This window comes from Thamnophis elegans, chromosome 8 (assembly GCF_009769535.1).
Source record: "Thamnophis elegans isolate rThaEle1 chromosome 8, rThaEle1.pri, whole genome shotgun sequence".
In the NCBI taxonomy this organism is placed as follows: domain Eukaryota; kingdom Metazoa; phylum Chordata; class Lepidosauria; order Squamata; family Colubridae; genus Thamnophis; species Thamnophis elegans.
Genome location: NC_045548.1, coordinates 47,836,156 through 47,851,223, shown reverse-complemented (window position 1 = coordinate 47,851,223; position 15,068 = coordinate 47,836,156). Strand labels below are relative to the sequence as shown.

The 15,068-nt window shown below is 38.2% G+C and overlaps 1 protein-coding gene across 5 annotated transcripts; it reads left to right on the top strand.

The window, feature by feature from the left end:
* Positions 1-1,205: 1,205 nt before the first annotated feature.
* Positions 1,206-13,324, top strand: PEX2 (peroxisomal biogenesis factor 2). 5 transcript variants are annotated; one of them, XM_032223187.1, is made up of 4 exons: positions 1,206-1,365; positions 3,927-4,179; positions 10,597-10,702; positions 12,184-13,324. In XM_032223187.1, the coding sequence occupies exon 4, from the start codon at positions 12,201-12,203 to the stop codon at positions 13,107-13,109; it is 909 nt and encodes a 302-aa protein (XP_032079078.1). In that variant the 5' UTR covers positions 1,206-1,365; positions 3,927-4,179; positions 10,597-10,702; positions 12,184-12,200; the 3' UTR covers positions 13,110-13,324. The 5 variants fall into 5 exon arrangements, with proteins under 5 accessions (XP_032079078.1, XP_032079079.1, XP_032079077.1 ...); XM_032223188.1 differs by lacking the exon at positions 10,597-10,702 and having other exon boundaries at positions 3,952-4,179; XM_032223186.1 differs by lacking the exon at positions 10,597-10,702.
* The last annotated feature ends 1,744 nt before the right edge of the window (positions 13,325-15,068 follow it).

The following is a 15,068-nucleotide window of genomic DNA, read 5'->3' as shown; positions in this document are numbered from 1 at the left end:
TCCCGATACGGATAAGCGAGGTTCCGGGTCTCTTTAGGAAGCCATGTTTCATTCCCCCCTCCCCCCGGGGGGGGGGCGGCGGAAATGAGAGTTGCACAGGAAAAAAAAAGAGCCGGTGAAATAGTGTTATCGCCGTCTCCCCCCCCCCCCCCTTCAACAAATAAGGGTTATGCTCTCTCAAAGTCAGGTCTTATTCTGGCTTATTTTAAATTAGCTTGGTTATATAACCCACAAATTACTCGCTTGGAGAGTGTCTGAGGACGTGTGTAGGATGGGGCGAGTAATTTACAAGAATCCTCAGATGTGACGGGAGTCTTGCAGAATGAATGCTGCAGTTTTTCACTATGCAGGCTGGGCCGGTCCAACGTCTCAGCATTGTAGACCCCAAAACAGCTTAGGAGAGGATTTAACATTTCCCTCACCACTGTCAAACCATTCACTAAGGTTCCCTATTACTATGAGTCTTCTCGTCGTTCCTATCACCCATCTCTTCCCACTTTTGACTGCAGGACTGTAACTTTGTTGCGTGCATCCTTACGATTTATATTGATTTTGTTTCCCGATTGTTTATTTGTACCCTATGACTATCATTAAGTGTTGTATCTTATGATTCTTGACGAATGTATCTTGTCTTTTTATGTACACTGAGAGCATATGCAACAAAGACAAATTCCTTGTGTGTCCAATCACACTTGACCAATAAAGAATTCTATTCTATTCCATTCTATTCATTCTCCCACCCAATAGCTGCTTCGGGCTTTCTAAAAGTGAGCGGATGTCCGTCAGAAGCAAACCTAAAGCCTTGTGCCCAAAGTTTAATGATCCGCAATTACTGACATAATTCCAAGATTTCAGATTATCCGGCCAGGAATAAAAGGACTCCAGTGAAGCAGACCGCGAGCTCCTGCCCGCCACACTTAAAATACATTGCTGGAACCGCTTCCCTAAAAGAGAAAATGAAGCCTCTTCGGACAACGGGAATGGAGAGGTTTCCCCCCCCCCCCACTCCCTATCTCTATGAACAAAGTGGAGGCTCAGACTTACAAAGCGCCCAGGAAGCAACCTCTCTAGGAGATGGGAGCGAGTTTAATCGGCGTTTCCTGTTTCTTCCTCCAATTGTCGGCTCCCATCCGGAGCCGCTTGGGGCGGCGCGCCACCATCGAGGGCCGTAGAGATGACGAAAGCGGAAATAAAAGAAAGACGACTCAGGCCGCTCTAGGCAGCCCAACTGAGGGCGTCGTTGCTCGATGTGAAATCCGGGTCATTCTCTTCCCCCCCGCCTCCCCCTGGAGCCGCGAGCCGCGGAGGCCGAGGCGGCGGTGGCGCTTCCCCAGAAGCCCCTCCCTCAGGAGGATAGCCGCGGAGGTCAGTCAGTGAGGGAGGGAGGAAGCAAGCGGGCGAGCCAGCCGGGGCTGATGAGGCTGAAGGGAAAGCGGCCAAAGCGGGTTCCTTCCACTGGGCAGACCGGCTTTGAAGCAAGAGGGACATGGGTTCTCTCCCCCCCCTCGCCCGCCAGCCAGACAGCCAATCGCCGTACAAGCGTAAACGCAACAAACGGCTTTTTCCCCCTTATCCTACGTCGAAAAGCTAATCCAGTTGGATTTCTGCCTGTCGTGGAACGTTCTCTCCCCCGTTTTTTTTTTAACTGGGTGAGCTTCATCCTTGGACAGCCCTGCGAATGTTTGACCCAAAATCCAGATAGAGGCTTCGTCGCTGGAAAGCCCCCCACCCACCCCAGTGATGTATTAACCATTAAGCCCACTAAGCGAGTACTTAGGGCACCAGGCCCAAAGGGAGCGCCAAAAAGTTGAGAAAGAGAAAAAAAAATGATTTGTACAGTATGTACAAAGGTGGGGGGGCACCAAGATTTGTCAGTGCTTAGGGCACAGATCTTCAAACTTAGCAACTTTAAGACTTGTGGACTTCAACTCCCAGAATTCTCCAGATAGCTATGTTGGCCACTAGTCTTAAAGTTGCCAAGTTTGGGGACCTCTGGTTTAGGGCATCAGTGAACCTTAATCTGCCACTGCCGCGCCTCCTCCCCCTTGGGAGAGGGACAATAGCAAATATTCTAAACCAAAACCAGAATTAGGGATGAGAGCATGTTCGGCCCAGTGGGACACGTGTTAGAAACACAAGGAGGATGGCCTCCATGGCCATTCATAAACTTTAGAACTTTCCTTTGATGGCAAAAAAAAACCCTCAACAACATTTGGCTCATAAGTTGACTTGGAAATGTGGTTGATTTTTAAGTTGTTGGCTCACTCAATCTTGACAGGATAGCTTTACTTTGTTTTAATCACTTGTGATATTGCCTTAACTCAGGGGTCTGCAGTCTGCAGCTCCGGAGCCACATGCGGCTCTTTCCAGCCTCTGCTGTGGCTCCCTGTCGGTTGATCCCACCTTTTGCTGGCCCCATCAATTCCATCCCATTCACTCCTCACCTGGCCTGAGAAAGTACACCACCTAGTCACACCGGTTGTTAAATTATTGGCTTTCAGGGTTTTCTAAGAAAGAGGTCCAAATGGCTCTCTGAGTGCTTAAGGTTGCTGCCTTTACTGTAATTAAAAATGCTTAAGAATCATGGCACTTCATGTTACTCATTCAAAAAAATTCATAAAGTAGTTGAAATTGCACATTCCATTTAGACAACAATATTATACAGTTCTTTCCTCCTTAGCAGGAAATGATTTTATGGTAGTTACTTTTTGGTATACCTGTACAGATAGTCCTCATTTACTGACAGTGATTGGGATCAGCCATCCAGTACTAAGAAATGTTGTCATAAAGGGAAACTTTACATGATCATGCTTGAGTTAGGTCAGATCACACTGGTCTTTAAGCAAATCGCCCCATTTGTTAAATGCAACATCAGGTGATTACAACTTGCTATTTCCTGCCAGCTTCCCAATTGACTTAGCTTGTTGGAAGCCAGCTATGAAGTTTGCAAATGTTGATCCTGTGGGTGAGGATGGTGTGATCATCATGAATGTGAGCTGGTTGCCAAACACTTGAATTGCAATCATGTTTATGTAGGGATGCTGGGACAGCTGCAAGTTCAAAGACCAGTTATAAATCTCCTTTTTCAGCGCTGTGGCAACTTTATATAGTCATTGAACAAGCAGTGTTTCTCAGTATTGGACATTTTAAGAAGTCTGAGCTTTACCTCCCAAAATGTTGGGAGGGAAAGGGAGTTGGAGTCCACACATTTTAAAAGTTGCCAAAGTTGCCACACTGTTGAACTATTTATTTTCACACTTAATTGCCCATCTCCCTCAAATCTTATATAGGATTTTGCTATTAAAAGATGTTAATTCCCCAGGCAATGGTAATAAAATGTTATTGGTGGCCTTGCTCAGAGTTATTCAGAGCTATCCAGGTAATCAGCTCTCTAGTGTTCTTTGCTCTACATTTGAATTTGATCATAGGAAACAATCTGTGTGTAAACACTGCTTGCCTGGTCAAGCCAAACTTGGTGATATCTCAAAAATTATCCCCAAGACTGAGCAGTGCCTGTCCAGCAGTGCCTATTCTTCAAACAGTATCCCACAGAATGAGAGATCATATAAATGGATTATTGTTCATGGAAAGGAATCCTAGTTCCTTAAAGCTAAACCACTCTTAATCTTGAAAATCTTGATTAGGAGAGTAAAATAAAATAGAAAGTAAAATATCCGGGAATGCCTTGCCAAGATAGAATCAGCCTGGCTGCTGCAAATAACAAGAGCACCTATTGAGCAGCCCCCACTCCTCAAGTTCCAGGAGAGGCAGGTACCAGTGATAAGTGTTTTAACAGTTGGCCATTTATATTATGGTTTTTCACTGTATTGTGAAAAACTAGTGATTGTGTTGTGCCTAATTGGTTGGGGTGATTTAGAATTATGGTGAGTAATTAAAATATTTTTAAATAGATTCTTTTCACTTAGGTTCCTGTTTTTTAATATGATACAGCCCTATCACCATGGATAAGGTTTGCTGATTACTAAGGCTGTGTGCAACTTGAAAGGGATGCCACAACTTGAAGCAGAGGTTCCCTCCGAAGTACTACATCAGAAGGGCTATACTGCTTCAGTCTCGCCATTATAAAGAGCTGCTGCTCATACACAAAAGCCCTTCCTGCTAGAATGAAGTTACTGGCTAAATCAAGTTGACCCTCTCAGTGCTTCTAGTTGATACAAGGTGATTTTTATTTTCTGAACCAAAGAACTGTCTCTCCTATCTGTTTGAAGTGAGGCTTTCAGATGGAGCTGCACAATGTTACACAACTCTACCAAATACTATATCTATATGGTGTTGAGTAGAAATTTACAGAAGGGTTTGTTCAAGTTCCCACGGCATTTTACTTATTAGTATGCCCACTATTTGTTTTGTTAAATCCAAAGTCATTCTTTATATATATATATGTGTGTGTGTTTACCCATTTCATTCATTATATGCCAGAAATATCTGAGACTTCTTAACATATGCAAGAAAGGAGATTATAGTTTTAAATGACATATTCAAAGTATGGCCAATGTACAATGCTCAATCTTGAGGCAAGAGAAATTGCTATAAAGATATTAATGCTACATTAGGAGGCACATTTAATTTTCTTTTGAAGTCCAAGATACTTCCCTTAAAATAAGATTTTAAGATAAAAATGTAAATGAGCTTTTAGAGGGCATTTTGAGTTGCTTTATGCCATTATCCTTATCAAAAATGTCATAGAAATTCTTTTCTGCACTTTCCTATGTATAAGTAAAAGTTTTCTTAAAACATTTGGAAGTTCTGCTGCTACAATAAGCAGTTTTATGAAGTTTTATGAATTTTTCATTTAGTTTAATCAATAGTGTAGGAATGTATCTGCCTGTTTATGTGAAATATAAAAGGGGATGAAGTGTTGATAAGTGATTCATTTTTACAAATTCGTCAAAAATGGAGAAGATTCTTATTAAATATTACAGAAAGTGTGTGCATTTTATTAGCGGAAGGCTAAAAATTAACCTTTAATGCATGAAATTCTAAACTTGGAATGTTTATAGAGAAATGTAATGTACCAATAGGCAGTGCCCCTGGAGATTAGATGAATTAAATATCTGAAACCACTATATGTTCATAAGTAATCATGCAGTACTAAATGTCACAGTGACTCATTCAGGAACTTCTTTACATATTATGGTAGAAATACTTCCAAACAGTCTATTACTGCTCAACTCCTTTTGTTCTGTAAATAAGAAAAAAAAATACTAATCGTTTAATATTTTTAAAGTAATTTGAAGTGGAGCATGCTTTCAATTAAGATATTTTGTAATCTGTATCTCTCCAAAGTAAAAATTACTGTAATAAATAAAATAGACTAGTGCCCTAAAATAAAATAAAACTTTCCTACAATTTGGAAGTGCAAATCATAATCACTGGTCATATGACCCCATGATTTTATCATTGCACAATTCTAATATGAATATCTTGGAAAAGCCTGATATTAATAGATGTTTCTACTATGCACCTATAAAGATGTGTTTAGTATCTTTGAAGACAAGACTATATAGGTGGTTACAAAGCTGATTTACAGTGTGCAGAAGTTTTAGAAGCCATACTTGTAATTACTGAGAAAGCTAGTTATTTTCTGGATTCTCTTTCAGCTTTAGAAGACAATGGGCAACTATTTCTGAAAAGTTCCCAAGAAAATTGTATAGATTTATCCATGCAGTTTGGAGGAGTCAAGACTGAATTGAAAGTACCTGCCCCCCCTAAAAGGGGAGGAGGGATAGAAAGAAGATGTTTGTGCTACTTCATTGATAGTTAACATTCATTGCTACATTTGTACATATTCATTAAAAATAGACATGAATTCTGCTCAGTCATAAACTTTGCTGGTTGCAAAGTGCCCAAATCTCAGTTATGTGACCATGAGGATTGTTTGATGGTCATAAGTGCAAGGACAGATTGCAAAGTTACTTTTCCAGTTCACTGTAACTTCAAATGGTTATTAAACCAAGTAACTAAATTCTAATTCCATTTAGATTTATTTATTTTATTAAATTTGTATGCACTTGTTACATGTTATAAAGCATTATGTTTTCCTTTAGTTATAATAAAAAGACTAAATAGGCCAAGTAAAAATAATCATACAATTTTTTTTCCAGAAATTCAAGGAACATTTGAGTAATGTTTAAGTTAAGTTTATAAATGTTAGGTATTATCTGTGCAGAGCGCTTAGCAAATCTAAGTCTGTTGTATACTTCCAAATGATAGAAGGCATTTAATTGAAGCATATAGAAATTCAAAATATAATGTGAAATTAATCTTTTTGAAGGTTATTTAAGCTATGACATAGTAATGACAAGCTAATTTTATAGTGATGAAAAGATAATATGTAATCCTGGGGAGGCTTTTGTTAAGGGATCCTACCTGTCTTTCTTGAATGTATAAAAGTACATACAAAGGACAGTCTTGTCAGGCTACATGCAGGCACAGGTTTCGTTACTCCTCTTCACTATTCAATTCCCTGCGTTCAATAGTTAGCTTAACAGCACAACCTTCAAGAATTCTATGTAGTTTAATTAAGCATTAAATATAAACTATTATTGAAAATGGAGGAAGCCATATTTATGCAGAAATCAGCTGCTATGGAAACCAGGAATCCAGCCATGTGAATATATGTATGTATGCATGGTGCAGGCTTGTGAGTGTGTGTGTGTGTGTGTGTGTGTGTGTGTGTGTGTGTGTGTGTGTGTGTATCAGTGTGTATGCAATACGTATGAGCCTCAGAGTTTAAATCATAGGTTTGTTTCTCCTGCTTTTTCATAGAAATGGACTCATTGCTGCTCTACTTCCAGACTGGGAAGTAAACGGCACCTGCAGTAATGCTTATGTCTGACCCTCCTAGCTTTCCATTTTCCCAGCTTCAGCTCTTACAGGTCTTTAAGAAGGTTGTTTATGATGAATTGGCTTGAAAATCTATAGATCTGAGATAGCCCACAACCAACCCATATAGTGTGCGATAGACAGACAGATAAGGTGTATACATCTTTGTGTAGCTTTGATCATTCTTAACTAGCATCTGAATTTGAAAAGAATACTCTGAATTCCTTGGGCATTTTTTTAAAATTGAGACAAACACATTTAAAAATTAACAGCTCATTTTCTAAGAAAATATATTTATAAATAGCAATTATTACATCTATATTTCCTTTGTCCCCATGCATTCATTATGTTAGGGATGAGAAACTCTCGCTATGCAGATATTGTTGGACTAAAATGCCCAGCAGTCCCAGCATGAGGGATATTGGAAGTTATAGCAGAACAGCCTCTGGTTCTCCACTCCAGTGTGTGTGCAGCTTTATTTAATAGGAATTATTTTAACTCTTTCTTCCCATTTTATTGGCATAAGGATGGGAACTAGATGGCATCCAGATGAATTGGACCACACAGTCTGAGTTTCCCTTTGAAATTCTGTATCTAATATTTATGTTAATTACACTACAAAAAGCTTTAAAAATCTGCAATTACTGTCATGGTCTTATAAATTAAGGTGACCTGGGAATAATTGTGATATATGTAAATGAAAATAGTACCTCTAATCCTTCCAGATTTGGCACCCACACCCTATGGTACATTTTTGTAAGACAATGCTATCACTGAGACGTGACATTGATTGGCAGCTGGAGACACATTTTACTCTGATGATTATTGGCTGCATATTTCAATACCACCTGATTGATATAAGTGATCCTTGGAACTAAAAGTCTTGGAAAATATACTGCTCAAAAAAATAAAGGGAACACTTAAACAACACAATGTAACTCCAACTCAATCACACTTCTGTGAAATCAAACTGTCCATTTAGGTAGCAACACTGATTGACAATCAATTTCACATGCTGTTGTGCACATGGAATAGACAATAGGTGGAAAGCATAGGCAGTTAGCAAGACATCCCCAATAAAGGAGTGGTTCTGCAGGTGGTGACCACAGACTACTTCTCAGTTCCTATGCTTTCGGGCTGATGGGTTGGTCACTTTTGAATGCTGGCAGTGCTTTCACTCTAGTGGTAGCATGAGGAGTTTAGAACCCACACAAGTGGCTCAGGTAGTGCAGCTCATCCAGGATGGCACATCAATGCGAGCTGTGGCAAGAAGGTTTGCTGTGTCTTGAGTGTCCAGAGCATGGAGGTGCTACCAGGAGACAGGCCAGTACATCAGGAGACGTGAGGAGGCTGTAGGAGGGCAACAACCCAGCATCGGGACCGCTACCTCCGCCAAGGAGGGACAGGAGGAGCACTGCCAGAGGCCTGCAAAATGACCTCCAGCGGGCCACAAATGTGCATGTGGCTGCTCAAATGGTCAGAAATAGACTCCATGAGGGTGGTATGAGGACCCGACGTTCACAGGTGGGGGTTGTGCTTACAGCCCAACACCGTGCAGGACATTTGGCATTTGCCAGAGAACACCAAGATTGGCAAATTTGCCACTGGCACCCTGTGCTCTTCATAGATGAAAGCAGGTTCACACTGAGCACATGTGACAGATGTGACAGGGTCTGGAAACGCCATGGAGAATGTGACAGATGTGACAGGGTCTGGAAACGCCATGGAGAATGTTCTACTGTCTGCAACATCCTCCAGCATGACCGGTTTGGCAGTGGGTCAGTAATGGTGTGGGGTGGCATTTCTTTAGGGAGCCGCACAGCCCTCCATGTGCTCACCAGAGGTAGCCTGACTGCCATTAGGTACCGAGATGAGATCCTCAGACCCCTTGTGAGACCATATGCTGGTGCAGTTGGCCCTAGGTTCCTCCTAATGCAAGACAATGCTAGACCTCATGTGGCTGGAGTGTGTCAGCAGTTCCTGCAAGACGAAGGCATTGATGCTAGGGACTGGCCCGCCTGTTCCCCAGACCTGAATCCAATTGAGCACATCTGGGACATCATGTCTCTCTCATCCACCAACACCACATTGCACCACAGACTGTCCAGGAGTTGGGGGATGCTTTAGTCCAGGTGTGGGAGGAGATCCCTCAGGAGACCATCCGCCACCTCATCAGGAGTATGCCCAGCCATTGTAGGGAGGTCATACAGTCAGGCACGTGGAGGCCACGCACACTACTGAGCCTCATTTTGACTTGTTTTAAGGACATTACATCAAAGTTGGATGAACCTGTAGTGTTTTTTTCCACTTCAATTTTGAGTGTAAATCCAAACCTCCATGGGTTGCTAAATTTGATTTCTATTGATAAGTTTTATGTGATTTTGTTGTCAGCACATTCAACTATGTAATGAACAAAGTATTTAATAAGAATATTTCATTCATTCAGATCTAGGATGTCTTATTTTTGTGTTCCTTTTATTATTTTGAACAGTGTATATTTGAATTCGCTGGCATATTATTTATAGACATTAACTTATAAGTAGTCAAATTTAGAACACCAAGAGGAACAGCTTGGTATGTTGTTTAAGTTTTACATTCTGAAGATCTTTAGCTTGCATAAGTAGCATTGGACTGTGTGCCCCTCTGGTATGAAAATGTTGTTTGTTTTCTACTAATTATCCTGTGAAGAGTAGGCGTGAGATGGCAATGTCATTGGATTGGCATAAATTAGTTTATTACAGCAGAATTGCTGGGAGGGGTGGGAGGAATGACACTCTGGAGATTGCTTGAACTCATACATTTCTGCTGCCAAAGTTTACAGGCCTGTAAATTTAAATGTAGAATTTTTGTAGGCAGGATGCATTGACAGATATGCTTAATGGAAATACATCTAGTTCTGAGCCTCAGAACAGGTCAATAATAATGCTTATATTGATAGCAGCAATGTAGGAGATGTTATTTGGTATTAAAGCTAAAATCCATGTTATCCCCTTAATCATAATTACATTAATATCGACAGGCCCTTGACAATACCCACTTTAGTATTGATAGATTTCTGTCAATAATGCATTTCTAAATAAAATACATTCATTCATAATTTGTATAATACACAGTAAGCAATATTAACACATATCAGAAAAATATACCTATTTAATTAATGATACTCAATAATTTCTTGTCTTAGAATGCATTACTGGTCAATAACAGTAGTTTAGTTTAGTAAAAATAAAAATACGAATAATAGCATTTTTAAACGAATTAAATACAAAGTACCTGAGAATTAATAGAGCAGTGAAGATGTCAGGCACAACTTGTGTAAAGTTATGACCTAGGTAGGGCTGCATAGCCTAGAAATTCTCTGGTTATATATTTAATACATTCTGAACAGGAAAATTGCTATATAACCTCATAACTGTCTGACAGTTAATATGACAACATTTCACAGAAAATACAAATGCAAATTTGAGTGAAAATCCATGCTGATGCCACATTTGGAGGCATTTAAGATGGTAGCCATCTGTTGAAAACTGGAAGTGAGAAAGTCTACTCAGAAACAGTGTTGATCATGTAAACGCACCTTAGGCTATGTGAAACAGGAGGGATCATAGAAGATACAAGTAGCAGTACTGGTATTCTCTCGTTTAGCAACTACAGTTGGGACCAGCAATTTAGTTGTTAAGCAGAGTGGCCACTAAGAGAAACTGCAACTCGATTTATGATCTTATTTCAAAACTTTTCTTTGTTTTACAGAACTGTGAAGGTTGTAAATATAAGTATTGATCAAAAAGATACATTTTCATCACTGTCGTAATCCAAACAATCACAAAACAAGGAAAGTCTATATAAAGATGGTGTGGTAGGTACAATATTAGTGAGATCTATCTGGCCACTGGAGCCCAGAAGTAGCTCTAGAATGCAGGTTTTAATCAAAAATCAAATTAAAATCAAAAGAAAGCACTTCTTAATGAATCTGAACTTTAATATCATGAAAGTCTAAAGCATAACAAACCAGTATTTTAAAAGGGATTTAAACAAGCTAAAGTCTCTTAAATGTAAAGAAATTTTAAAAATGAGAATTTTTATCTGTGAATTGCAGGTCATTTAAAAATGGCACTTCCTCTGCTCAGGTAGTCAGACACAAAGGCAAAAAGAGAAAGAGAAAATTCGTACAATTAATAGTTCACTAATGTGGCAGTCCTTGAAGTTGATGTTTTGATGGAAATTTTGGGACAGCCCATGGGAATGGAATGTGAGAAGAAGAGGTGGGATTCAAAGCCACCCCCTCTATTGTCCTAACACAATGGCTATTTATTAGATTTCTAACTCACTTTTGTACCTCGTTGGCCCTTCAGCCTGATAACAAAATATTAGAAACCTAGACTCAAATAAATGGAAAGGCATGAATAAAAATGGTAAGTAGCACCTTCTGGTTTAATTAGGTTAATATGACAGGTGAACCTAAATAAATGTATAAAAATGTATATTTTAAGTATAAAAATGGTTTTATATAGTACCAAACCTGGTTGGATGTTAACTCTTCAATCACATGAATTAGAGGTGCACCTGAAGTACAGATTTTAGGGCCAAACGTATCCCCTAAAAGCTTTGAATGACATTTCAGAGATTTTTAAAAGTTGATGCCAAATTGTAATTAATTTACAGAAGGGAGAAATGATTAAATGTCTGTCTAGAGGGCAATTATATTAACTATATTTAATTTTATTTAAATCTAGATATAAATGGAATGAAATAAAATTTAATTTTTATCTTGTTACCATTTTTTTTTTTTTAGTATAGCCTTCAGCATATCTTTCAAAGGCCACACTCGGCCTTTGGCCTTAAAAAATGTTATGGACCTCTGACCTCAAATACCTGGGATTGCGGAATGGTAATTAAGAACATGATATCCCTCAGGGAAGCTTGCCCTTATTGCTAAATTTGTTTTAATCTGAACATTTGTATTATAAAGTAGAAGCCAGCATACATACTGTGCAGTAACAGGTACCATCAGAATGCTGGTTCATGTGAAAATCAACGTGTACATTGAACATACATTAAATGTATGTTGTATGTGCTGGTGAAAAACCACCAGCAAAGGAATTAGCCTGAGTGGACATTTATTGTCTATTTTAATTTTAATGTCTAACATGACAACTAAAGATCCAGATTTAAAATATTTGCTTTCCATTCGGTGAGATTGGGATAGTTATGTTTTATTACTCTTGTTGGTCTAGCTGATGAAACTGTTATCAAAATGAAAAGAATAAATATTCTAAAGGATTACAAAATGTAAATGAACAAATGAAAATATGTTCATGAATTTATTTTTTGTTATAGAGGGCTCCGTGTTGACCATGGCATCGAAGGACAACAATGTCAACAAAGTGATTCCTGTCCTCAGAATTAGTCAGCTGGATGCACTTGAACTGAACAAAGCCTTGGAACAACTAGTTTGGTCCCAGTTCTCTTGCTGTTTTCATGGATTTAAACCTGGACTCTTGGCTCGTTTTGAACCAGAAATTAAAGCATCTCTCTGGCTTTTTTTGTGGAGATTCACCATCTGCTCCAAGAATGCAACAGTGGGACAGGCTCTACTGAACATTCAATACACAAATGATTTATCCCAAATACAGAAATACCAGACATTGAGCAAGCAACAGAAATTATGGTATCTTATTTGTACTGTTGGCGGGAAATGGCTGGAAGAAAGGTGTTATGATTTATTTAGCAAACGTCCATTGGAGTCATTCCAAAGGACAAAATATTTTATTAACTTAATAGTGAAGCTTCTCAGACTCTGTGAGTTGCTAAACTTCCTAATTTTTCTTCATAAGGGAAAATTTGCTACACTTACTGAGCGTATTTTAGGAATTAGATCAGTGTTCTGCCAGCCACAGGGTGTCCGTCCAATTGCTTTTGAATACATGAACCGAGAACTCTTGTGGCATGGATTTGCTGAGTTTCTGGTGTTCCTTTTGCCACTTATTAACATGCAGAAACTCAAACTCAAGATTTCTTCTTGGTCTTTACCTGTTAGGAAAAACTTCAGTAATGAAAGTATGTCAGAAATAAGTCACAAGGAATGTTCTGTGTGCGGGGAATGGCCTACTATGCCTCATACTATTGGCTGCTCACATGTTTTTTGTTACTATTGTATTAAAAGTTGCTTCTTATCGGATATATACTTTACCTGTCCTAAATGTGGCACCGAGGTGCAAGATCTCCAGCCGTTAAAATATAAGTTAGAAATGAAAGAGATATAACTGACTTGATGTTTTCCTCAAACCCATAACGAAATATAATTCATAAAAATAACAGAAATAATTTACATGTACTGCATATTTTAGTTGGGTTCTTCCTCCCCCCCCCCCCAATTGTCTTTCTATAATTCATTCCTATATAGACTGCTTAATTTATTGTAAACAGGTGCTCTAATTATCATGTACTCGAAACCCAATAAACTGCTTTTTAAAAGATAGTCATATTTGGTGCTTTTTACCTATTTTTTTTTCTCAAAACACATGCAAGTTCCAGAAGATCTGAAAACTAACTTTTTTATGCATATCCTATTCTAGATTAGTTGGTGCAAGAGAAAAATCTTATGGACTAATCTGAAGAGTTATGAAAAAATGACAATATTTTCATTTGCAACTTTTAAATTCAGGATTTTTTTTTAAGTAATATGTTTAAAATGGAAATATTAAATCTGAGATTCCTAGTTCTATTCAATTTAACTTGAAAAAAATCATAATCGGTTGTTTTCATACATATTGTCTGTGTATCGTGGAACAAAATATCTATATCAAATGCTACCAGCCATTTAGATAACAATTGATTATCCTTTTTGATGATAAATTATTTGGATGAATATATATTTCTATTTCTCCTGTAATCATTCAGGGGAAATATATGTTACATTGTGCCAGGAAGCTGACATTTTTAGTCTATTTTTGGGCCATTCCGACTGGTTTTAGACAATATTAACTATACTATGTTTTTAAGCTAAATATTCTTTTCATGTTATTTAACAGTAAAATATCCTGTTTATCCAATATAACTGTCTTTGTACAGTTATTAATTTTTTACACTTTCCTGTTTCTTACTTTGGGGAATTCATCGTTATTAAAGGATAACAGTTCTATCATTCCTGATCTTTTATCTCTTTTATCTGGCACTTCCTTGCATGCTGTTCATAATCCTGTTTGAGGTTTATTTTGATATTTTTCTTGTTTTAGTTTTAGCTTGTATAGTGCACCCATTATTTAGAAGAGCTTTGAATTTCCTTTGGTTTGCTAGTGCCATCACTTATTTTGTCAGCCCTCCTTATCAGTGACCTATTAACTGGTCTTTTATTTGGGATATTTTGCAGTATTGAGCTAATGGTCTATGTTTGTCTCTTTTTCTATGGACTTTGTAGTTTAGATTTACATCATTATCTCTTGGCAAGCTCTTGGCAACAGAAAGCAAGAGTCTCACAGAATTTTCTTTATGTGGATTTATTAAAAGAAAAGGGATTAGGTTACACAAATATCAACAACTGGCTATTTCCATTTTAGCACCCAATTTATCTCTTAAGTTCACTGGGGGTTGGATTTCTTAATTCTTTTGCTAACACTCATATGATGGATAGGCTAGGTGGTTAACCATTTTCCTGACAGAACGTACAAATGTTTTGAGCTAATAATATTTTGCAAACTGCTAACCCCTTTCTGAGAGTCTAAGAAGCTTCTAACATTTAGAACACTAGAATTTTCCAAAATAGCAAACTATCATAGTTCACAATTTCCCTAGTAAATATTAGGGTTTGGTGTTGCTCCCTTAGTTGGTTTAGAAATTTCATCAAGTTTCCCTTTCAGCCAGGCATCATATTAAAACATTTAACTGTAGGTGGCTGGATTATAAAGCCACGTTCTCAGTGTCTTTCATAAAGATATTGGCAACAACTGTTAATAATGTTGACCCCACTATTACTATTGCAGATTTCATGGATATATTTGTAAAGTCACCAGGAATGTGGCAACTCAAAGGAGATTTTACCTCTGTATTTAAATTTAGCTTGCAATTAAATTTCAATTGACAGATTACAAATTGATATGGAAATGAGTGAATATTCTGGATTGATTTTCACAATTACTGCTACATTAAATGCTCTGTTTTGATAAAATATGGGCAATTGGCACAAAAGGAGTATCAATGGACTTTCGTTTCTGGTTGGCTTATTT

What these genes read in the sequence shown, in the direction of transcription:
- PEX2 (XM_032223188.1), top strand. Translation starts at nt 12,201, where the DNA reads ATGGCATCGAAGGACAACAATGTCAACAAAGTGATTCCTGTCCTCAGA.